This window comes from Rattus norvegicus, chromosome 20 (assembly GCF_021556685.1).
Source record: "Rattus norvegicus strain SHRSP/BbbUtx chromosome 20, alternate assembly SHRSP_T2T, whole genome shotgun sequence".
In the NCBI taxonomy this organism is placed as follows: Eukaryota; Metazoa; Chordata; class Mammalia; order Rodentia; family Muridae; genus Rattus; species Rattus norvegicus.
In genome coordinates this window covers 57,149,634-57,174,944 of record NC_141553.1, presented here as the reverse complement: position 1 = coordinate 57,174,944, position 25,311 = coordinate 57,149,634, and the positions used below count along the sequence as shown (strand labels likewise).

The 25,311-nt window shown below is 44.4% G+C and overlaps 1 protein-coding gene across 3 annotated transcripts in view; it reads right to left on the bottom strand.

Annotated features, from left to right (window-relative positions):
• Nucleotides 1-24,998, bottom strand: part of Sim1 (SIM bHLH transcription factor 1) — an 84,081-nt gene extending 59,083 nt beyond the window's left edge. Inside the window, exons 1-9 of one of the 3 annotated variants that reach the window (XM_087597573.1) lie at nt 24,945-24,998; nt 23,560-24,164; nt 14,624-14,706; nt 11,459-11,548; nt 10,877-10,985; nt 10,657-10,742; nt 9,900-10,099; nt 9,591-9,697; nt 8,829-8,976 (exon numbers count right to left, since the gene is read on the bottom strand). In XM_087597573.1, coding sequence (XP_087453699.1) covers nt 8,829-8,976; nt 9,591-9,697; nt 9,900-10,099; nt 10,657-10,742; nt 10,877-10,985; nt 11,459-11,548; nt 14,624-14,706; nt 23,560-23,734 — 998 coding nt within the window. In that variant the 5' untranslated portion in view covers nt 23,735-24,164; nt 24,945-24,998. 3 annotated transcript variants of the gene reach the window in all.
• Nucleotides 24,999-25,311: the final 313 nt, after the last annotated feature.

Here is a 25,311-nt window from a genome sequence, read left to right as displayed (position 1 = left end):
TACCTGAGGAGAACAGTACCTGAGCCTAAAGGAATGGTGGAAGTCACGTACATGGAGCACAACCTTTATAGTGTGGAGATGTTTGTAAATACCCAAATTTGTGGCTTTAGGGACTTGAAAATTGAAAAGCCAGACAGACCCTAAACAATGTCAGTGTCCTACAAAAATAATTCCCCGTCATTGCTCTCAGCTTCGCCGTCACCATAGACAATCCCTTTCCTTTCCAGATTCTTGGTCCTTGGGATGCACAAATGACAGGAAAGGGAGAAAGGTGGCTACTCCTTCAACCAAAACGGAATGGGCAGGTTCTTCATTATACGTATTCATCAGGCATTTCCACATTTCATTTAAACCCCAGCCAAGTCATCCTCGCATAATAACATAAACACAGACAGCACTTTAACCCAGTGAATTTTCTATCACCACCTGCTTATCTGGAAAGACATCAAATATCCTAAGCCAATGGGAGAAAAGTACAGGGAGAAACACTAAGAACAGCAGGGGTGCCTTTCAGTAAATTATTAAGGTATGTGTGCATAGCCACACACTGAGGGTTGAACCCGGGCCTCAGGCATATAAGGCAAGCACTTTACTACTGGGATGTACTTTATTTAGGGGTATGATTATCTCAAAAGTTATCTCTAAATTATCAGGGATGAACTTGAATTCATCCTGTAGCCAAGACAGGCCTTGAACTTGTTCCTGCCTGAGCTTCTAGGCTAGCTATGGCTGCAGGCTTGGATCGCCAGCTCCAGCTACACACTCAGGGTCAGGCTTCCCTACAGTTGAAATAAAGATCCTTTTGATTTCTGAACCACTTTTGCCTGTCTCAGCCTCCAAATAAGGCAATGCTACGTGATTTCCTATTATATGACTCAAAGATTAGAACCCCTTCCTGTCAAAAGACAAGAAAGCCAGAGGAGAGATGAGGCTAGACATCACCCAATAGATAACAGAGTAGTCGTTGTCCAGAAAAGAAGAGGAAGATCCTATATGTCTATATCCTTCACATCACAGCAGCAATAATGGGAGGAGTGAACTCAGAAGGGAAGGAGGAAACAGGCGGTTCCAAGAGGTCAGAGGATAGCACAGACACTGAAGGAATTCGTGGAAGTTCCAGCTCTCAGAGGGGAGGAAAGGGTTTATTCAGCTTACACTTCCACATTGCTGTCACTACATATCTCCATTCCTCTCAAAGGAAGAAATGGGAACACACACACACACACCACACACACACACACACACACACCACAACATACACACACACAACATACACAACACACCACACACACACACCACACACACATACATACAACACACACACCACAACACACACAACACACACATACACACAACACACACACAACACACCACACACATACCACACACACACACAATACATCCGACACAGAGCGACACACACAGAGCGACACACACAGACACACAACACACAACACACAGACACACACCACAACACACACACAAACACACACACACAGACACACACACACAATCTAGAAATATCCCAACACAAAAGGTAATTTGTATAAAATCGGATAAACAGGACGACTTGTTTTCTACCAATTCTCTAACATACAGTTTAACACTTTTGTTTTATAAAAACATAAATGTAAAACCTGTTAGTAGAAATGAAATGAGGAGCAGCAATAACATCTCTGTAATCAAGAAAGATTCAAGAAATCAGAAAAAATATTGGACTTACATTATTACGATAATATTGTAAATGCCTTTTAAAAGGCTTAAAGGGAAGATTATATGTTGTTAATTAAATATCTCTGATAAAATGCCATCACTGTGCTTTAGAAGCAAAATACTAATATCTGAACAGACAGTTCTGAAAAAGTGAAGTCAAGACAGCTTTCTAATTTTCCATTATGAATTCACATTAAACCCCATTTTGAACTTGGATGGGCTGACCACCACAGGCCTTCCTCACCAAAACTCAACTCTCCCCTTCTGACTTTTTCTCCCCTAAATCAACTCAACCTTCATACTCATATAGAGGAAGGCAGGATGCTGTCTTAGTCAGAGTTTGCATTCCTGCACAAAACATCATGACCAAGAAGCAAGTTGGGGAGGAAAGGGTTTATTCAGCTTACATTTCCACACTGGTTCATCACCAAAGGAAGTCAGAACCGGAACTCACACAGGGCAGGAACTAGGAGGCAGGAGCTGACACAGAAGCCATGGAGGGGTGCTGCTTACTGGATCGCTTCTCCAGGCTTACTCAGCTTGTTGTGTTATAGAACCCAGGACTACCCACCCAGGGATGGCACCACCCACATCGGCCCCTCCCACCCTTGACCACTAATTGAGAAAATGCCTTACAGCTGGACCTCATGGAGGCATTTCCTCAAGGGGGGGGGGTTCCTTTCTCTGTGATAACTCCAGCTTGTGTCAAGTTGACACACAAAACCAGCCAGTACAGATGCTGTCACCAGCAAAGACCCTTTAATTCTAGCTTCAGGTGGAAAAGAGGAATGAGGACAGATTGCTCTATGGGCATAAAGTTATAATTAGATAGGAATAATAAATTCTGATGTTCAATTACATGATAGGATAGTCACAGTTAACAACAATATGTTTGATATTTCAAAATCTCTTTAAGATAGGATTTTTAATGTTGCCATGGCAAAGAAAAAGAATGAATATTTTAGGTAATAGATGGCTCATCTAGCTAAGAGCTCTGAGGGCTACAATAATGGCTGGTCTGATAAGATATTCTAACTAGTGGAGTTGTGGCACAAATGTTACAGGAATAACCAACTACTTTCTAATTGAATCTATGGCTTACTCCAAGAGATGGAACCCATATCTGTCCTTGTTATAAAAGCTAAGAACTTTTGGCAAGGTGAGTCATAAGCCCTAGGGAAAAAAACTAATGGCCTTATTCTGCTAAACAGGCTTACTATTAAAATGACTCCTGATTACTTATTGTTCTACCCACAGATCAGAGCATTTCTCAACCCTTATCTGAGAAGTTTCCTCTTGTAGTAGGTGACAGTTAACACAGAAACCCTAAGATTGTAGGATAGATTTGGGGAGTTGGGGAAATGGGGGTGAATATGATCAAAGAAATTGTCAAAGAATGCAAATTCTTTTTTATTTCTTGGATTTTGAGGGCTGGAGCAAAGTCATAGTTCTTCCAGAGGATCCGAGTATGATTCCCAACCCTCCCATAGCAGTTTACAAGCTCCAGTCCCAGGGAAAGCAGTGCCCTCTTCTGGCCCACAAGAGCACTGCATGCACATGGTGCATGATAATACAATAATACTAGTATAATTTTAAAGATTAAAAGATCTCTAGCTCCATCACTTACCATATGTGAACCTTAATTTCCTCACTTAGCAAATGAGAAGTGAGATCTCTGGTTCAACCACTACATAGAACTCTCAAGAAACAAGTCAATCAGCTAAGATCAAGCAAGTTTAAAAAAAAAAAAAAAAGGTGAATTCAAAGCAAAGGTGGCTAGGATCACGTTGATAGTCCAGCATTCCGGAGGTTGAAATACTCAGATTGGGTGTTTGAGGGCTACCTTTCAAAGGTTAAAAAACAAATAGCAGAGTGTGGTTCTGCACCCATTAATCCCAGCACTCTGGAAGCAGAGGTAGGAAGATCTCCCAGTTCAAGGACAGCTTGGTTTACAGAGCAAATTTCCAGGACAGGCAGGGGTGCGAAAAGAAACAAACAAAACAATAAGGAAAAAACTCAACCACAACAACAACAAAAAAGAGAGATAATTTTAATTAGATTAAAGTAATAGTAGCACCATGTACATTAAAAAAAACCTAAATCTCACAGCTCTGGTGCTTTTTCAGGTCTTCTTTTTAATAGAATGTTTTGTTAGTTATAAACTACTATTAATACCAATGGGACTTCAATCTGTTTCTCTATCAAAGTTCAAAAAGATCATCTGCGAACAATTTCGATATTATTATTATTAAAATGTTCCATAGTATTGTGATAGATATTAAATACAATTAACCATGGAATCTATCTCACAGGTATGCATGAGTGCACGGTGACTGTTTTGAGCCATCAAAAAGGTTAAATCTGTAAGTACTCCACAAATCCGACACGTAAGAGAAAACTCTCTGATATTCACTGTAGGTCAGTAGGTCAGCAAGGTCTTCCTTCATCAGGCAGTGGAAAAGAGGAGAAACTTTTGATGGTTGTATTGCTCACCAGGTTTGAAATGTTATTTCCTGAACTGTATCAGTGATAGGAATATCGCTGGTCCTCAAATAAATTTAAACAAATCTGAATCTTAACACTGAAATTAATTCAGCCCCATTGAACTGTCTGAACGAACAAATGAATTTGGGGGCTTTTTTTTTTTAACGTTCACTGGTTAAAGTAAGGATGTCTAGTTTTCTACCCGCTGATAAGTTAACATTTTTAAAATCCTTTTTAATTATGAAAATTGTGAGGCGTCTCACAGTATTTAACTGAGAACAAGAACAAGAGGCTTGGGATGGACACTAAGAACAATGTGGAGCACGTTTTTCTCTGATGCGAAGTGTCTCTTCCTTCAGCATTAGCCAACTTCTCTATGAACTCAAAGGGATGTTTAGCCACTAATCCGGATTGTCTCCATTTGCTGTTTCAGTTACAGAGATTGAAGGGTTTTTTTTGTTTGTTTGTTTGGTTGGTTGGTTGGGTTTTTTGTTTTGTTTTGTTTTGGTTTGGTTTTTTTTGTTTTGTTTTTTTGTTTTGTTTTTGTTTTGTTTGTTTGTTTGTTTTTTTCGGAGCTGGGGACCGAACCCAGGGCCTTGTGCTCGCTAGGCAAGCGCTCTACCGCTGAGCTAAATCCCCAACCCCGAGATTGAAGTTTTTAAAGTTGAAAACTACTTACTTCTATACGATTTATAAATTACTTGGCAACACTACTTGTCCACTAAAAATGGTGCTGTGAAGTTTAAATGTAGTAAAGAAGAAGTGAGAACCTCTCTACCAGCAATAAAAAAGGAGGCTGCTGAAAATATTAAGTCTGTCGGATCATTCAAAATCGAATTTTCTTTTATTTTCCAAGCATGATATCAGAATAGCAGTAATCTATAATTCTTATTAGAAATTGAGTTTAAGGGCTGGAGAGATGGCTCAGTGGAAGAGCACTGACTGCTCTTCCAGAGGTCCTGAGTTCAAATCCCAGCAAGCACATGGTGGCTCACAACCATCTCTAATGGGATCTGATACCCTCTTCTGGTGCGTCTGAAGACAGCGACAGTGTACTCACATACATGAAATAAATAAATAAATCTTTTTTAAAAAATTGAGTTTAAAATATTTTACTCTTTGGGGCTACAGAAGCCATCACAAAACACTGAAAATACTGCCTCTCTATCAGCCTTGCTAAGGTCATCTATCAGTGAACACTAGGAATATATTAGCAGTAGGCTGATTTTAATGACATGCATGAACTAATGCTAATCTATACTTTTGCTAGCTTCCACAAGCAGTAATTCCAATACTAAAAATGTGGCCTCATAGGTGGTACAGTGGCTATGCAGGACATGTAAGGCTGTAATAACCACAATGTCCATGACCTTATTTGAAATTATTCAGTAGGAAATGTATACATTTAAAAAAAATCAACCATGTATGAAACACAAGAGAAGAGTGGCAGGTATCAGTAGTGTACTATTCTTTCAACATCTAAGTCTGGAGAAAACATTGTACTATTTTAAGATTTATCTTAAAGGTAGAGGAGTACTTTTTGAATTTTAAAATATACGAAGTCTGTAATTATAAAGAGAACCAGAATTTTCCATTTTCCTTTAGATTACTTTTCATAGTTTATTGGGTGTTTCACATTTTCGATTTTCTTCGCATTAAATACTAATGTTTTCCATCTGAAGTAGTTATGAGGAGTTACTACCACCAATTAAACTGAATTACGTATGAATCCCAAACTCGAGTCTTCATATAATGTACATCCCTTTTGTACTTTACTCTCTCAGGCCTCTCCCCAGCAGGCACTGTAACTAGTTACTTTCTCAATTTATCTACTCTCCTAATACTAAGAACAGGGTTTCTCTAGAACTTAGCATACATTTTAAAGCTGTGAGCACTCATTGCATAAGGTTTTGCAGAGAACTCTCTCAGATTATGCATGTCTTATAAAAATCACGAACCCGGTTGTGGTTTTGTCTTATCATGGGGCAATGTTACAAAAACACTATTGTTGTTCCATTGAACCTCGGGCACTGGAAAAACCCAAGAATAATTGTAGCTATGGTGTCTTTGCATCTTTGTCTCCAGATCTTCAAAATACAGTGTTCATATAGAGGCCAGTAAGGCAGATAATAAACAATAACTTTTCTAAAATCATTTGCCCTTTTCTACAAGCACTTATTGCAGGTGATTATTAAAGAGAGGATAGGGAGATTTCTGTTCATTGGCGATTTTATTCAATAATGACGACTGATTTTCCTAAGTATATTTTAACGATACATTTGCCATCAGGAAATTAGAAAAAGAAACTTCTCACAAACATAGCTTCCACCCAAAATATCACACTCTCATTTGATCATTGGTTACTTAAACTTTCCCTCTACTTTCATATCCTGAAAATCACTTCAAAGTGTACACTATATAAATGTTTACATTTGGAAAACATCTGGAGTGTCAAGTTATTTCAGAGCTTGCTTAGTGTTTAAGGGCACTTTGAGGTAGTGTGTTTGGAAAGGATTCACTTTACCAGTCTCTGGCTTCATGGAGAAGGAGCCCTAAGAGCAAATGTGGTGATTCACTATCATAAAGAATCAATAGCCATCTATTTAATTTGCCAAGACAATGTAAATTGGTAACTTCCAGCCAGATGTGTGATATATACATCAAACAATATAGCAACCTGTTCGTTATGGAAATTCTGTCAACACACACAGAGCCACCTGATGACATTTCACTTGAGGTATTTTCTCCGTTTGCAGCTATAAAAATCGTTCTGAGGATTTTTATACAAGAATTTGGAGCCAGACTCGTTTTTTTAAAAGGGGGATAACTGACTTCCGCTTTCTCTCTTGGGTGCCTGTGCATATACACTTCTGTGTGCTCCCTTCTATTTTCAGTTGAGGTAAAAAAAAATGTTCAGCAAATGTGTGCCTCACTAGTTTCCCTTCCATAAATCATGTATTTGTGCTTATTACATCCTTTTGATCAGATGTAAAGTTTAGAGTCTAATTCTACAGCTCTCAGGAATTATGTGAAGAATGACATGGACAATAGAAGAGAAAAGGAACACTTATCCGCTGGAAAACAGAACAGAACATTTCAAAATGGCTCCTAACAAATCAGGTTTACCCATTAGGAGGTAGAACTTGCATTTGGGTCTTTTATAGGGGTCTGTGTGACTACACACCCTGCTGTTTGATAAAGAATGAGTATGAGCCACAGGCATCACCGAGAACAGAGGTTATATAAAATTCTTGTGATGTCTCAGACGTACAAAGCACTTTCTTTAAAGTGCTCTTTCTTTCTCTTCCATGGTAAGCCAACCTAATTTTTCACCCTTTGCTACTTCTGTTTCACAAGTTCATCCTATTAATTATGCCTTGACAATTTCTTATGTTTATTTTAATAATATTAGAAACTGTGGCCATTAGATAGATGGTTTATTTCATGATACCCAAAATAATTGTATGTATTCTGTATTAAAATATACTACCTTTTTGCTATTGCAAACATCAAATATTGCTTTTAACATGGTTTACTAAAAAAGTGAACAATTAAAACATAAGTAGCCATTTATTCTTTTTTCATCTATTATTCTTAAATAGCAATACTTACTTAAACTAAATTCATTTGTTGAGTCTACTGGATTAGATTTTCTTCTCAAACAAAGCACTGAGTGTCATTGTTAAGTATATTTCCAGCAACTATTTTTATGTGACGATTTAAAGCAATATGGAATGAATCCAAGCCTATCCTATCCTATCCCAAAGATCATCCTTTACCCAGCTTCCTAAGGTCAAGATAGCATTTCTGCTAAGTGTCTGATGTGTCAGTGCTTCCAAAGTAAAGAATTTCTGAGGTCCCATAAAATCAAAAGGTTTCAATCCCTTTCAAAAATAAACTGTACACACAAAAGAGTTCCTTATAAAGAGTTCAACCCTATGCAACTTGACTTTCACAAACATTATACAGAATATGCTTTCTTCAGCAGGCGCATATTAGACCACGTGATCAGCTTCGAGGCGTGGTTCTGTAAAGAACAAGAATCCAATGCAACTGCAGCAGCTGCCCTGAATGTCACGCCCCGCAGATCCAGTGAGGATGCACTCACAAATTCTTGTAGCTTAACCTGTAGCCTTTGCTTTCTAGAAGTTAAAGTTATACTGTCTTGGTCAGTCAGGCCCCCTTTGTGGTTCAAGGGGAAAAATACTCTCTCGGAATTCTAACTTTGATTGGAGACTCTGTTTAAAATTAAGCACTTCAAACCCCAGATCTGAAAAAGTGAAACAGATGTCCAGTTTGTTAACAGTAAATGGCTCCGTACGTCGGATCCTTTCCTCTCTCCCTCTCTTTTCTTTCTGTCGCATTAAATTTTGTTTAATACAGGGTTCGCTTGAAAAGGTTAAGAGAGAAAAAAAGAAAAGAAAGCAAATACGGACAGTATTGGGGGTGGGGGGGGGGCGCTCCTAAATCTTTTCTTAGAAAACAACGAAGGGGGGACTTCAAAGTCTTTGACCTGCGGCTGTGCAGAACAACCAGCAACAAACCATAGCCTGCACGTGCACACAAAAATACACGCTGTCTGTGAGAGAGGGTAGTCCCAGCCAGGGACTTAGGACGCTTAGGGCACTCACGTGAGGACGTAGTTAACGCTGACGATGCAGTGCGGCCTGGAGGAGCGGCTGTTGTGTACGATGGTGGCGTAACTCTGCACCCAGACCCAGCCGCCGTGTTTTGCCAAGAACCTGTAGTACTTGGTGGTCACCTGACCCTTCACCAACACTGGAAGACAGAGGCAGAGGATGATGAACTTGACCTGTCCGGACACATCTCAGGGTGGTTTGAGTGCAAACCGGGTCTGTGCTGCAGTAACTGCGCCAGTGCAGGCGGGAGAGATTAGGGGACAAAATCCCAGTCGATTGACTGGTTAAACCGCGTTGAGTCCGGAGCAGCACAGATACCTATTATATGCTAATTGCTGGTATGGTCCCTCCCTGGAGCTCCTATCTTCCACACCAGCAACAGGGAAAACACTAAAAGTTAAGGGTTTTCACAGACTGGCTTTTCCTGACTTTCCCAGCCCTCAACCCTCGTCCAGGGAGATAAAAGCCAGGTGAGTTAATGCGCATGAGAAACTTAGCCTGGGTTGTTTAAACAGTTCTCATCTTTAGTGATGTTTGCAGGTGAAGAATAAAATCCCACTAGGGGACCACACCCCTCGCCCCATCTGCGTTCGTATTAGCAGTTCCATTAAGTCAGAATCACCAGACAGGGACATAGTAGTCCTTTTCGGAGTCTCTTTACTGCTACCACTCTACCCCTCTAGGGAGAACTGTCAGCAATCTGCTTGGACTTCAGCCCCATGCCGCTCTTTGGAGAGTAGTGTGGGTACTTACGTAAATGGTGTGCACAGCGTAGGTGGAAGGTGTCACAGCCGTGCACGTGATGGTACAGGGTCTTCTCAATCAAGTCCTGAGGTTCATACCCAGTCAGCTCTGCTACCCTGGAGGGGAGAAAACACCCTAGGGATGAATGCAGGACTTCCCACCACCCTTTACATGGGTTCTTGCTCCAATTTCTCCAAACCTTGTTAGATGCCCCACCCGCAAAATCGGCTACCAAGATCCAGGACGGCTCTCCCTCTGTGAATGCTACAGTTGTTTAGTGCTGCCGTTGTTCAGTCTCCTCCTCGGCTGCCTACTCACCTGGAGTCCAGGAAAATGAGTTTCATGTCCAGACTGGCTCGGAACATGAACATGTTGCTGTGTAGTTTGATCTCTGTCACAGCGCTCGGAGGCAGGGAGTGACCCACAGCCACCAAACCCACATTTTGGTAGCACCCATCAAAGGGAGACATATCCAGGCTGTACTGGCGGATCTTCAGGTAGCCGCTACAGTGAATGACCTGTGTTGGAGGGGGAGGGGCAAGAGATCGGGAAGAGCTCCCTAACTGAAGCTGGGAGTCAAAATGCAAGCGGTAAGATTCCACTTGGCCACAAAAGCTTAGGTGCTCCCTCCCCGCCCCCGGCCCCCACCCCCCCCAAAAAGTGGCTGCACAGCCATGATGAAGTCTTGTAAAGAAAGAAAATAAAGACAGAGATGCATGGTTCCCACCAAACTACCACAGGTGAACCACAGTGGGATCCTGCTCTCCAACGATGCTGGCATTCAACTAGAGAACCCCCCCACCCTACAGCTAAGGCTTTGGTCCTTAACTTCCTTCCATGGAAGCCCAATAGCTGAGGGGTTCAAAAACTTTCCTGGCCCTGTAGAGACTTAGTCTTAAGTGTCCCCCAGGTTCCCACAAAGCTTAAAGACTATAGTGAAGTTTTAAGGGCCTCCTCGGTAGGAAGTCTTGGACACACAATTTTGGTCCCTGGGCCAGAAACCAACCCTTCCTGCCCCAGAAACCTCGCCCTGCCTGGCCACCCTCGGACTGCACCTCCAATCTGTGCCACACACCTTGTAGCCACCGCAGGTGAGGCCAGCATTCCGCTTGGCCAAAACACACTTCATCCTTAGAAAGAAGGAGCGTTCGATCTCGTACTCTGTGAGAAAGAAGAGGAAGGCTCAGGAGGAGAGAGGGGCAGCCCTCAAGCACCAGTCCCAGTGAGAAAGCTAAATCAGGGAAAAGCCCCAAGTTGACTGGCATGAGCGGAAGCTTAAGGCCTGTCCGCCTTACCCTGTACAAAGTGAGAGTGGTAGGGTTGATGGGCTGTGAGCACTGCTGTCATCTCATCATGATCAGCCGGGTGGATATATTCATAGATGCTGTTCCCAGTCAGTTCTACCTGTAAAGAGGAGAATGTCACTATCTCTGTAGTGGTGCAAACACCCCTAAAAGAAGCTGGAAAGTTGGAGCAAGGGGTCAGTGGGACCATGAAGGAGGAATGGGCTCTTGTTATTTGCTACCTGGTGCACCTTATCTGTCACTTAGCTTCCTTATCTGGAAAATAATCATAAGTATCAGCATTGATGAGAACAAAGGTCATTACAGTCCCATCCCTTGTAAGGTGTGGTAAAACAATGTAAGTATGCAAATTCCTGCCATGTCTGGCTTATGGTAAGAATACCAAAACGTTGTGATTGTTTGAGCCTGTGATAGATGCTAACTGATGAGGTAGTCTGGGAGTGGAGCTATTGAGTCATCCTGTCTGTCTGTTTTCAGTGCCCAAATGCAGATATAAAATGGTTGGGGAAGCCCCCCTCCCCCACAATTCCAGCTGTGAGCAGTGCTGGCCAGACTGGGGAACCACTCACCTACCTGAGAAAGGCCCAGGTGAACTGAAGCTGTCTCTGAGATGTACATGATCTTCCCATCTGGGGCCACCACAAAGATGAAGCCATCCAGAGTCTGGGGAGGCAGAAACAGAGTGAGAGATCTGAAGAAATGAAGGGAGGAGAACAGTCAGTACAGAGAGGTGAGGTCCAGAAACAGGGAGGAGAACAATCTCCTCTTTTGAACCTCCCAGGTCTTTGAGCATCCAGCACACTGACAGTTCAGAGTGAGCCTATGGACAAGGCTAACACCCCGAAATGGAAAAAGAAATCTGTGGCAGATGCACACGAAAGCTCTGGGGAGGGGACTAGGAAGCTCAGCCTTCAACAGCAAACAGGTTCAGCCCTGAGGACAGCAGTTTCTATAAGAACCTGTGTCAGTGTTGAAGCGTTCCATAGTGGCAGAGGTCAGCACAGAAGAGATCCAGGGCCACAAACACCGGTTGACAAGGGAGGACTGGCAATTTGAAGTTATAGACAGAAGCAAGCTGGTGAAGACTCTGGACAAAGTCAGAAGAGGGGGGATTTAGGAGATGAGAGGCTTTTCTGAGCAGCCAGTCTGTAAAGGAGTGTTACAGTGTGTGCGTTTGTATATGTTTACACAGATGCATCAAGCCGGCAGGCTCTTTATAAAGAAACTTCCTAGACTGTCCCTGCCCCCTCATCTCCGTGAAGAAGGCAACAGAGACCTAGGAGAACTCAGACTGCTCTCAGGGAACATAAATTAATGTGTTGACCACACAATTAATTAGTAGATGGTGCTAAACAGGCAAGACAGCCAGAAACTAAGCATGACAGAGGTCTCAGAAAACTTTGGAGTTCCAGCAGACCCTTGAAGAGGGTCTGAAGAGAAGGGCACCTCAAGCAGAAGACATGATGCCATGATACAATGACGGAGGGGTGGGTTGATGTGACATGTTAAGAAGGGGTGAAACTGGTCTGAGATAGGGCTACATAAGTCCATACTCAGTTGAGTTTTAGAGTTTGAAATGTCAGTGGGACCCTGCAATTGTTCCTGAAGACATTGTGATTGCAACAGACGTTCTAACCAAGAGAATAATAGATATTTTTATGTTTCCCCTTCCTAGCAGAATGGCTGACAGGAGTCAGGGTGAGGAGTCCATGTAGCACACACTAAAATCAGATCTAAGAAAGGGAAGAGTCTAATTTAATGATGATGTTGAGTGGAAATTTTATGCTAATTTTGTGGCAGACAGAGAAAGTAAGGTTGACTTCCTGGTTTCAGTAAAGATACTAAGCAGAAGAGAGCGCCATTTACCAAGGCTAAAAGCTTTGAGAAATTGAGATTTTGATGTGAATCCCTCTCATCTCTCCAATTGAAAATCCAGATGTTGTGCAACTAGAAGTCAGGAAAGGGAGAGAAGACATTCTTGTCATAAATGTGTCTAGTTGGCAGTAGGAAACAAAAGTTGGTCAAGATGTGGTCTAGAGACCAGCTAGGATCATAGGGGCTAAACAGTACAGGTGATGTGCTAATTTAGATCCTTCCAGACGCTGAGAGAAGAAACAGAGTTGGGACTTTATTCAAATCACATCACAGCCAGTGGCATAAAGTGTTTCGAAAAGAGACAAGGAAGGAGAAAAGATAAATTGAGGAAGTTATGTTATTGTAGAAACATGGGGCCATCTAGACAGTTGACATCAGTGTCACCTCCTTCTGGTCTTTACCCAAAAGACACTTGTGCTGCTGAGCATTCTCTACTTTGGTCCATTCCAATTTTGAAAGGAGCCCCCCTCTTTCCCTAACTTGTCTTTCTCTGTAACGTCTACACCACCAGAAACTCCACAGCACCACTAAAAAGGACACATCTAAGAATGTAATTATCAGGAGGGCAGGGCTTTTTGTGTGGCACACAAGTTGATCTTCCAGTGTCTGTTGGGTGAACAAAACCAGGTGAAACCTTGATGTGTGGAACCTGTGAGAAGCCCAGTAGGGAAAAGCAGACTGTAGGGAAGTGATGCCAAGGAGGAGGGGAGTGAAGAACCCCTGAACTTCAGAGCTGTAAGGAAGAACTACTGGAAGCTCAGTGAGGAAAGGCAAAGAAAATATAACATAGGAATTGTCCCACCCAGGACAAACATCAAAAGCTGTTTCCCTGCGTATGGCTAGGGGGAAAATAGGAACAAGGAGAGATGGCATTGGAGACCCAGGTACCTATTCTGAGGTAAGACGTTTCTGTGAAGAGAGCCAGGGGCTTTTCTAGATAAATTCAAAATGGAGGCCATATCAGTGGGGAAATATCCACCCAAGTTCTCTCTTTGTTCATTAAAACTGAAATCTATTTGGTGTCTAGGAGACAGAGGGAAAGTAGCAATGGGAAGTGAAAGACCCAGCCACTGGCTTACTGCTGGCTGGTTCCCCTAGACTTCATAGTTCCAGGCTACCACTCTAGAAGACCCCAGTGGACCTGAAAATAATAGAGGATGTAGGGTGGAAGACAAGTGTCACACCTGAAACTGCCACTGGGAGTTATTATTTAAAATACTTTTTCTGGGACTTAAGCGGCCAATGGACAGTTAAAACCCCTGTGTACTACAAATAACAAAGTAATGGTCATCTCATATTGTATAAACTCATTGCACGCACGTGTGTGCGTGCGTGCGTGTGTGTGTGTGTGTGTGTGTGTGTGTGTGTGTGTTGAATTTGCACAGAGCTTGGACCAGCCTAAAGTGAGGAGCGCTGGCAAAGGGAGGAAGCCTGGGAACTACTGGGAAGAGACAAAATGAGTTGCAGACGCAGCTGGATCTGGAATGTGCCGGCTTAAAGCACTGAGGGCATTTACTGCAGATTCCGGTTATTTCCTTTGCAAATTCTTCATTTCAGATGCTTCCAGAGCCCTGCCTCCCAGGCCTGGAGCAGGGCATTTCAGTTTTCTTAGCCGAAAAGCGACAAACGGAACCCCCTTCTCTGGACAGAGCCCCGCTGGGACCTTACCAGACTGATTTGCAAACTCAAAAAAGTCTTGGTTATCTCCTTGCCTTGCTTTCAACCTCGTTAAGCAGGCACCAGTGCCTCATCCAGCTAGATTTAAGGAGAGCTATTGGGATACCCCCTCTGCTGCTTTTTCTTTTACTCTGAAAAACAAAAGCCCGGATAGTGCCGGGTCGGCCAGGAGTCTTGCGTCTGTACCTGGAGTAGATGAGAGCCGAGTTCGCGACCAACGTTATCCAGAGGGCTGGTTCGACTGGTGTGACCCCACGCCTCGCCAAGCCCTGTGGAGACACACAAATGTTAGCCAGAGAACCTGGGCCTTGTAGGCAGTCGGGGTGCTACAGAGCGGATTGTCTCGCCCTGGGAGCCGGAGCAGCATGGGTTACCACCACCACCACCCACTTCTGGATCCGATCTGCGGGGATGGGGAACTGGGTCAGCTGGCAGCACTTGCCCAGCAGAAGTTCTAGTGGCTCCGGCCCTGGACAGTCCCAGCGCTGTCTTAGAGTGGGTTCTTGTTCCGTTTAGCTCTGGAGGGGGTTATCTTTGGTCCCAAGACTTCAACCACGTCCTTTTAAGCAGACGGAGAGATTGCTCACCCTTTGTCCACGCAAAGTGTGTTGTCACCACCACCCCCCCCCCAAAAAAAAAAAGAGGCCACTGGTCGCATTAGGTTCAGCCTCTGGCAGTCTTTCTGATTGGCTGTGGGGCTTTCTAGACGTCGGTTCCCCTCAGCTTGACCTGAATATGCTTGGAGAAACCTGTTCGTGGTTAACTTCCTGCTTCTCTTGCAACAGAATCCCTAGGCAATCCTCTCCGTTTCCCTAGGAGTTCAGGCCTTACCCCATACCCTTATCTCCCTCCCAAAAGAACACCAAGGACTTTCCTGGCTATTTTCGCTCTATTCTGAATCTGTAGAATTGGTTTTTCTACCGCTCTAGTACCGTCTGTCAACAAAGCCAAGCCATCCTTCCCCTTTGTCTTAGCACGTTAACCTTTCAAGCCTTTTGCACAAACCTTTCCTAATATGCTTTAAGAAATAGTTATATAGGGGGCTGGGGATTTAGCTCAGTGGTAGAGCGCTTACCTAGGAAGCGCAAGGCCCTGGGTTCGGTCCCCAGCTCCGAAAAAATGAACCAAAAAAAAAAAAAAAAAAAAAAGAAATAGTTATATAAGGCTTCTTATATAGTCATATATAATATGGTCTACCCGTATTAAGAAAGAAGTAAAAATGACCCAAAAGAAATGTAAAGGCAGGTTAAAGTATTTGTTGCTATCTTTTAACTGTTGCTGATAAAATTACTTCACTAGTTAAATCTTACGTTTTTACATCACAAACAAGACTTAGATGTTTTTAAAAGTGATCTATTCCGTTAGGAACCAATACTCTAAAACATACACCATGACAATCATGCCGGATTTGTAATGTGGAAAAGGGGGTTTTCACAATAAAACATTATTCGGTTAGTTTTTTTTTTTTTTAAGGTGTTAGCTAGGACCTGTTTCCTAAGCAAGTAATTAAAAACCCTGACAACGAGTAACAGTTATCGCCCCTTAGGCTCAAATGGGGTCTTTCTGGGTGTTTGCACACCTAAATAAATCTAACGATTTCCGCACTGCTCTGCAAATACTGCGGCTCCACTCCTACGACTGCCCCTCCCTCCATAGCGCCGCGTGATCCTTCTGGACGCCCCAGCAGCCCAGCTCCCCTCCCCGAGTGACTCCTTGATTCTGGCCCCAGTTATCCCGGTGAGCTAGTAAGTACTGACGGGTCGGGTCTCGCCCACCTATACGCGCAACCCCTTCATGTTGCCACCTCCCTTTCTCTCCTCCCAACTCATCCTCCTGAATTTCGTCTCCAATCCAGAAGAAGTAGCTGGAATTGACCACACTAAGAAAAAGAAAAAGGACCTTGCTGAGAGTGCGGAGTACTAGGTTGACGTCGACCTTGGGCCCCGCAGAGCCCAGAAAACCAGAAGCTTCTTGGGATCAGAGGGCAGGACGCTCCCGCTGGTCCTCTAGAGATCTGAGACCACGATTGTCTGGGACTAGTCCTTGTAGTCCCTCAAACAAGCGAAACCTGCGTTTTAGGCAAACAAACGTCTTTAATAGAAAAATTTGAGGGTCCTCTGAAGCCGCCTCCAAATCACCGGGTGGGGTCGCAGGGTTGGAGGTTGGCTGGGGCGTGTAAAAAGATCCTGCCTAAGAACTCTAGACGCCTGTTTTGCTTTGTGGGGTTGTGCCCTCATTAGCATGAGCCTACAAGGGAAAACAAGACTTGCCCACAGGTTAATAAGCAGCCCGAGCGGGTGCGGGAGCGGGTGCGAGCTAACAGGGGAGTCTCTCTCCCCGCTCTGCGCCCCCCTCACACCTGGGAGGAAACTTGTTTTCACAGAGGCTGCGTTCCCTTTTGTAGGCAGAGGAAACTTGTCACAAGGTTGAGTCTGGGTTAATGTTTTATGAAGAACTGACTGCCCCGCTCTACCGATGGATTTCACCAAGGGAAGAGCTCACTGTCCAAAGTGTAGAGGACACCTCCCCAAACCAGATTAAGGTTCCCATTTCCCAAAGTCTTAAAGTGCTGCCGCGGACCCTCTCCCCTCTTTCCTTCCGTGAAGCTCCCCAGCACCCAGCTTCAGTTGGCAAGGGGGTAGCCGAGATTTCGTTTCTGCACTTGACCTACCGCAGAAAATTCGCAAATCCTTTGATTGTCTGTTTAAAATGAGGAGGAACCAGCTCCTTTTGCGGCGGGATTACAGTGAGAACAGGATCTAAAGATTCCCTTGTAACTCGGTGAGGCAGAGGGAACAGGGTTTTGCAGAGGAGAAAAGGCTCTCTGTGAGGGAGGCGAGAACTAAATCAGGTTTCAGACAAAAGGATTTTCCCCAGCTAAAGTGGCTGAAGACAAAGGAAAACATAATCTATTTTGGAAGATTTCCAAGATATGCCACATTAACCTCGGCAGATAAATTTTGCTTCTCTCAGGCCCCTCACTTTCCTTAAAATCTGGTTTATCGTATTTACATAAGTAGTATTAGAAGGGGTGTATTTATTATGAATCGAAAGGGCTAGCTCACATTTCATGTGAGAACCCAAGCAAGTTTCACTGTTGCTTTACCCTTGGTGCACGGTTGAGCCATTTCCATTTAAATACCCCCTGACCCAAGGATTACCTCAATGGACTGACTGCGCGGGTTTTGTAATTTCCTGAAAATGAGATTTCGATTTATAAAACAAGAAACCAATTAGTAACCAAATGAGGCGAAGTAGATCCACTAAAATTGACCTAATCCCACAGGCACCATTTAGGCCCGTTCTTGGTGAATGAATGATGAGCCCCAGTCTAGCGCGCGCTCAAAGCATCATCCAGCTGTGTTATTGCAGGCAGCAAAAATAAATTGATCGCGCTTTTTCTTCGAATGAATTTCATGCCCTTGACAAAATACAGATTACAGGCCAGGCATCACCGCCTCCTTTGCTGTCCGGAAAGAGAAGAGCTTGTTTAGTGGCTCCCTTTTTTTTCCTTTCTCCCTTATTAGCATTTTCTCCATAAAAATGTGTCCTCCCCACAATGCCTAGCATGTCTCTGAGGCAATAGGAAGGTCTTCTGTGACCCGTCTACAACCGGGGACAGAGGTGATACAAGTCCTCCACATCCTTCTAACTTCAGGTCCCCAGAGGCTAGTGGTTGCTACTTAGGCAGAGTGAGTGAAGAAGAAAACCCCAAACCCCAAATACCACGTGTGTGTGCAAAGGGCTGAAAGTCCTGCCCTGGCATTCCTGGGGCTGTGACATCAAGCACCCTCTGGGTACTGGTTTGTCGCGGGTCAACAGGAGCTCTCTGGGGAAGAGAGGGACAGGGAATGGGTGCTTTGCCTCGGACCAACTCTCGGTGTAGTTCCTGGGCAGAGCACTTTGTCCAACAACGAGGCGCATCAGTGTCTCCGCTAGCGCGCTAGTAACTGTCCCAGGTCACTGCTTGAGACAGGGCTCTCAAAGGCTCAGGCGATCCACCTCCGCAACGTCCGCATGGACCTCTGCACCGCTGCATGGACGGAGTGTGTGCCCTTGCCTGCGCTCCTCTCCTGGGCCAGAGCAGCGATGGCTGTACCAGGAATCTTCTAGTGTTTGTGTGTGTCATTCGCAGCTGAAGGCCGCGGGTCACTAGTTTCTCCAGCTTTATCCCACCCCAGTGCCCGCGCTTCTGGTTGGGGAACGTAGCTGCCAACCGGGCTTTATAACACACCCTACACCCGCTGCGCATTACCCAACAGAACAAGAAATTGGGATTTCCTCAGGTTTAACCTAAAACCGGGGACAGCTGTCCTGCATGGAAGCTGAAGGTGTCGTCGCAATGGAGTTTAGTCTTCAGAAATTCCCTGGCTTGCCACCTCCGTAGAAGACCCTAGCCTCCAAAGCGAGGCAGCCCCTCACCTGGCCATCTACGGATCCCGCCCTCCCAGGAGTAAGGGAAAGACTGGTCTGCTTTTACGCGCATAACTTCTCTAAAGGATGGTAGTGCTTTGTGCAGCACAAAGAATATGTCACACTCTGGTATCTAGCAAGTCTGACCTTTAGGTAGGGGTTGAGACGTCGCCAATTCTCTGAGAACTTAAGACCCGGTCAGTTTGGAAACTGTCCAGACTTCAAGAAGAGATGATACAAAAGGAGCGCCCGACATATCACTTGTACCTACTGGGTTGAGAGGAGCTTTCTCCGGTGGAAAAAAGTGTGGCAAGGTCGCAGATAAAAAGCGAGCCGGAGTCTGAACAGAATCATCAGGGTGTCAAACCTGCCAGCGTGTCAAACCTGTGAAAAAACTTTACCCCATTCTACCCATTCTGTTGGCACCTTCGGAGTAACCGGGCTGATCCTAAACAACTGACGGTCCAAGATACTGGCAAAGTGTCCCACCTAAATACTCTATACTAAATACTGTTGTTACTGTCCGTCTCTTTCTCTTGAGAAATACCTAAGCTGACAAGGGAATACCGCAAGAATCCAGGAGTTTGCGTTCGGGACTTACATCTGATTGCAAAAATTCAAAGATACCAAGATTCGCCCATTAGCCCCGCCCCCTGAAATGAAAAAAAAAAAAAAACAACCTCCCTAAAAATAAGATCTACCCTTATATGTTTAGGTTTTAATCTTAGATGGATGATTGTGCCCCATTTGAAAGCATACCACCAGAGCTTACGATGTTCCGTTTGTTATTTATTTTTAATTTGTGATACATCCATTTTCTTTTAAAAAAAATCATTGATGGAATCTACACGTTCTAGTCATAAATCTGCCTTGCACACAGTTTAATTCTGCACCCACTTAAAACGGACATCAAAAGTGGAAGGAAGCAGAGAAAACCAGATTTGAGCATAAACTGTGTTTAAAGGAGGCTTTAAATGAGAAAAACTTATGTTAGAAAATAAACATGGAAACCCAATGCTCAATCATTTCCCTTGAGCAGCAAGAAAAACAGCCTTAAATCACACACCCACGTGGGAATCTGGGCTCTTTTTATTTTTTGGGTTTTTTTTTTTCTTTTTCTTTTTTGAGTTAAAACTAATGATTAAGGATTTCAGGTTTTAAATGAATGTTGTAGGTCTTGGGAATTTTGTTTATAAATGTTTACCGATTTCAACTCTTGTGGTTGTTTTTATTTTTCTTAGACATTTTGACAGTGAAGAGTAATGATACTACTAAGATTAAAAACAGTTGAAGATTTGAAGCCATATCTGATCTTCCAGCTTATTCTGCATGACAAAATGCCATTGGCCAAAACTACAGCAGAAGTGGGTAAAAATATGTACTTCTTTGAAAGTTGAATTGTCCTGATTTGCATATAAATAAAGTTATGTTGTTGGTTTTTTTTAATACCTTAATATCATCTTTCTGGTTTTGGTAACAACCAAGATTTGTACACTTTTACATTCTGCATTTTTTCCGTTCCAAGGTTCTAAGACTACTTTTAGATTGAATATGATTAAACAGAAGATATGCATTTTCAATGATCCCACAGTGCTCTTCTTTGATTTTCCTTTTTCTAAAAAAAAAAAAAAATTAATCTCTAATGCTGATCCAGTGCTTGTTCCTTCTCCTTCCCCATCTTCCTCCACCAACACCGCCACATCTACTTCTGCTTTGAGCCTCCATTTCTAAGAGCAAGGATTGCAGGTGTGCAGTACCACACCCAGTTTTATACTAAATGCTTGATTATTCCAAATGCCTGTATCATCATCTTCATGTCCTCCCCCTCCCTTCCCCCCTCCCCCCATTTCTCTCAGTATTACCTATTCTGAAAAAACATACTAATGCTAAAACATGGGCCCAGACAACAGCTACTACAATGATAAGGTGGAAAAATGTACAGGAAACAACTTACTTTCTATACTCACACACACACACACACACACACACACACATACACACACACACACACCTTTAGATGAGTGTGGAATAATTTTTTGGTTCACTTATCATATAACTATTGGGCATTACACAGTAGTATAATTGAAGTGTGATATGTACAAAAACCAAGTTTTACAACATTGTTACACTTATAACTATGCCATCAAATATGTAACCATTTGAAATCAGATACTTTATAAATTCCACGTTAAATGTGAAAATGATATTTACCATGATAAAACAGCTAAGCTTATTCTTAAAACAAAACTTTATTGATGGTATGTGCTGGGAGAGCTTCAAGACACGTAAAATAATTTCAAATTCTATTTAGCATCACTAAAAAGACTACAGAGATGCAAAGTGTTCAGTTCACCCCCATGTTTAGATTGAACCCTAAGTAAAGGCTAAACCCAAATTTGGCACCACCTGCAGGTAGTGCCTGGTTTTGCGGCTTGCCACTATTTTGCTCCTTTGAAGACCGCAGAGTTTTGTAATTGTTTGCCGTTGTTGTTTTCGTTAATGTAGTAAAGAGCTACACTTCGAGTTAGTGTTTCTGAAGCTCAAACAATCTCGAAATTAAAACCTCATTCTTACGAGCCAGCTGTTCTGACGATCCTGTCTAACTCATCGAGTGGAGGCTGCGGGTGAGTTATGAACTCCACAGAAGCTGGCGAAATAAATGATGTGCCCAGAGTTCACACATCGTCCATCCCCGCCCCTCATAAACTCACACTCATCCGTAGAAGAGAGGAGGGGTGGGAGGGGCCAGAGATCGGTGAGAGAGGACTGTAGAAAGCACAGTTGTCTGTTAAAGGAGCCAAAGGAGATGGCCTAGCTAGCCGTCAAGAGGACCTCATAATGAGAATTTACTTTGAGTCCTTCTATTTCTTTATAACGCGATTTTTAATTTTTCAGGGTTAGTGCCTTCAGAGGAAAGCTTCTCCTCTTAAAATGCAGAAATAAAACAAACAGAAATATTCAGCCGGATCCTTTCAGAGCCTACCCCGGGTCTGCACTGAGCAGACTAGGGCCTCTGGCCTGTTGGTTCTCTGTTGAGTGACTGCTGGGGAAACCAGCCCTCTATTCTTCTCCAGCGGCTATTCGCTGCCCCACTAGCAGCACCATATGCTGCTTCTGATCAAACAGCGAGGGACTTCGGCACCGATAATTGACGAGACCCACTAGAAATCACGCAGAAAGGGAGCCCACTGAGACCGCAGTAGCTGACAAATCACTGCTAATAATCCTGTTAGGAACAGCGCAGCAGCGGAGTTCGAAATAGCTTTATTTTTATAAAGTAGGCGCTGACAGTATAAAAGACAGGGAGATCTCTTTTTTAACCAGAAGGCAGTGCAGTATAATGGTGTAGCTCAGTACAGTTTGGATCTGAAGTATGATTTTTTTTTTTTTTTTAGTTTTTACAGCCTTTCTCCTTTCTTCTTAAAAAAAAACAAAACAAAAAACAAACAAACAAAAAAAAACCCCAACAAACCCAAAAACTTTTAGATATTCCAAACTGTAATTTCTCTCCTCCCTGGATTTCAGAGTGAAAAGAGATGTTCAAGGACCTAACTACTGATGGGTTTGAGGATAGAAACAAACTGTTTAGAAGGTTTGTGTGGTGGCCGACAAGTGTGCAGCCCTTTCGCAAGCTTGTAAACAAACACCAAGTGAAGAGAAACTTCATTTCCAGTAATAACTAACCCCCCTCGTTAAAAATAACACCCCCAAACACCCAAAACCAACAACGGGCCAAAAAGAAGCTGTCATTTGTCTAGTGTGAAAATAAACAAACTTCTTTCTCCAGAAGTTTTGTTTGTCTAGTAATCATTCTTTTACATTCTTAAAACTTCCTCCCCTAACAAAATATTTTTCTATTCTGTTTGTTATTTGGGAGAGTAGGGGTGAGCAAATGGAGGATCAAAGCGTTCCTTCCCGGGCGAGTATTAACTTTTCCTACTATGTAGAAATGATTTCAGGCTGCTCTGCTCTCACAATGAGTCTTGGTAACTGAAATTCCCATTTATAATCATATCCGCTGCTGTCGTTCTGACTTCTAGGCCCTATGAGACTTTGTCATCCACCACTGAGGATTCATTTCTGTCTGCTCTGCTTTCCTCAAACCTTGACTATTTTGAGACAAGCTTATGATCTTACAGATAACGCCAAGGCCAGAAATACAACTCACCAAGCTTCAGTTTAGGAATCTCTGACATCTTTAAAATCGAGAACCCATTTACTATAAACAGCCACGAATCTAGTGAAGCCAAGGCATACTGTTTGCACACATGCCCGCCCTCGCAGAATTGTGGCCCTTTTGATAAATTATTGTTGAGCTTACCTAGCACCATGCTTATCCGTCTAATCTATACCTAGCAAAAATCAGTAATCAGGCAGCACTCCTGCTTTCTACTGGATACATCTCTGACGAGAGGAATAAAAAGAAAAGTCATGTTGGGATTAGCACTACTGTCAACTGAGCCAAATGTTGATAAAAAGCACCACTGGGTTGTTTCCCAACAAAACATATCGAATGGGCTGGAGGGGAAATATGGGGAAGAAGAGAAAGACTAGGAAAGGCAGGGAAGCCCTTTGGCGCTGACTGGTCAAATAGGTTCGTAAATTTCCATTTTCAGAGAACGTAGCCCACGAAGGCAAACACGCGTACATTTCTGTGCTGCTGGGATAGGCTTACTCTTTTGAAATTCAATCCAGGCAGAGCTGCTTACCTTCCGGAAAGACCACTCTCATTTTGAGATAGCTGGTCGTGAGTCTGATGATCGAGGCTTTGTCCAGTTGCGAGGTGATGGCTGAGGGTAACGGCAGTAATTTAGCCAGTTCGTAAAATTCACTGTTTTCTTTCTCCCTCCTCGTCCGGGCAGCATTTTTAGACTTCTCTTTCATCGTGTCTCAGGCTCCCTTTCTTCTTACAACGTAAACTCCACAGACTCATCCAAAACCAAAAAGTTAACTTTCAATTAGAGATCACACTCGGTAGAAACATAACTTTAAACGAGGAGGCTGTGATTTGCTCGGAGGAGACCCGAATGATGCTAGGAACAGGACAACACGGCAAACAAAATGCTTTCTTGAAAATGTGAGGTGTAAGCATAAAAGAGAGCTCTGGTTCACAGCAAATCCGGGCAATCCTTTGGGACTCTACGCATAAAATGCTGGAAGGACTCCGGAGGAGCCAACCTTTTCATCTGATCCGCGGCGGGAACCCCGGTCCTTGGGAAATCGACATAATAACACCCGACGTTTGCTTTTCAGCCCCTCTGGTTCTGAGCCGGTTTGTAGAGAACAGGAATCGCCGGTAACTTCTTTCGGATCACTACGAAGACAAGAACACCAGGGAATAAGAGATCTGGGGCTAGACTCACACCCACTGCAATTCGGCAAACCGGCCCCAAAGGGCCTTCGCACCCATCCTCTGCAAGTCGCAACCCGGGGCATTTAAAACTTGGAGAAGTCGGCCCCGGGACAGGCTGGGGTTGCGCTCGCCGCCTCCGGGAGGTAGCACCGACGGCTAAACGCGAGTCTGCAGAGAGGTCGGCGGGCCGCGCGCGCCAAGCCAGGCTCTCCGGCCGTGGAAGCGGGATTCCGCCGTGCAGAATTCCTCCACTGCCCCTGACTCCGACTGCCTCACCCCCGCGGGGCTCACGTCTAAGGGGTTCCTCGAGAAGAGCGGCTTACGCATCAAACCCCCGGGGAGTCCCGCAGTCGCACGCAGGGCAGCGCAGCGCAGGGTTAACAGGTGGCACGCGCGACAGCCCCTCGTGGGTATCACCTGGTGCTCTTGGCTCCTCACCTACCTTAAGTCCTCGAGAGCCGCGGAGGCTGCTGCGGCTCCCGCCCCCTAACTGCTCTCAAGCCTGCGCGCTGGCGGAGCCTCGGCGGCAGCCTCCTGCCTATCACCCGCAGCCCGCAGACTGTGCCTGGGCCGCCTTCCCATGGACACGAGTGGGGGAGGGGGAGGTAGAAGCGGGAGGAGGACACAGGTTGGGGACAGGCGAGGTGTTTTCGGAGTCCGAATCCTCCGTAGTAGTTGGGAGCCCGTACTGTTCCTAATTGGGAGCCCAAAGCGCCCCCCTGTAACTTCTTTATAGCTTACCCGGTTTAGCTTCAACTTCGCTCCCAGGTTCCCTTTCTCCCTCCCTTCTCAAATGCCACTCACAAATTTTCCCTCTTCCTATTGGCCAGAGGCACCCAAGGCGCGGCGCTCACTGGCCACTCCAGCTGAGTGACGCGAATGCTTCCTGCACCTCCCGCCTCCCCCCCAGGCGACTGGGCTCGAGGCTCGGGTCCTACAGTGCGCCTGGCAGCTCCGCTCCTAATGAGCCCCGGGCACGGGGTCGCCGCTGCCCTGCTGCCGCCGCCGCTCCAAACCCTGAGGTCTTCCGCGTGCCGCGTGACACTCGCGCTCCCTAGACTCGGGTGTCTGCGCACAGCGTGCGGCCTTGCCGGGGCTGGCTCGCCGG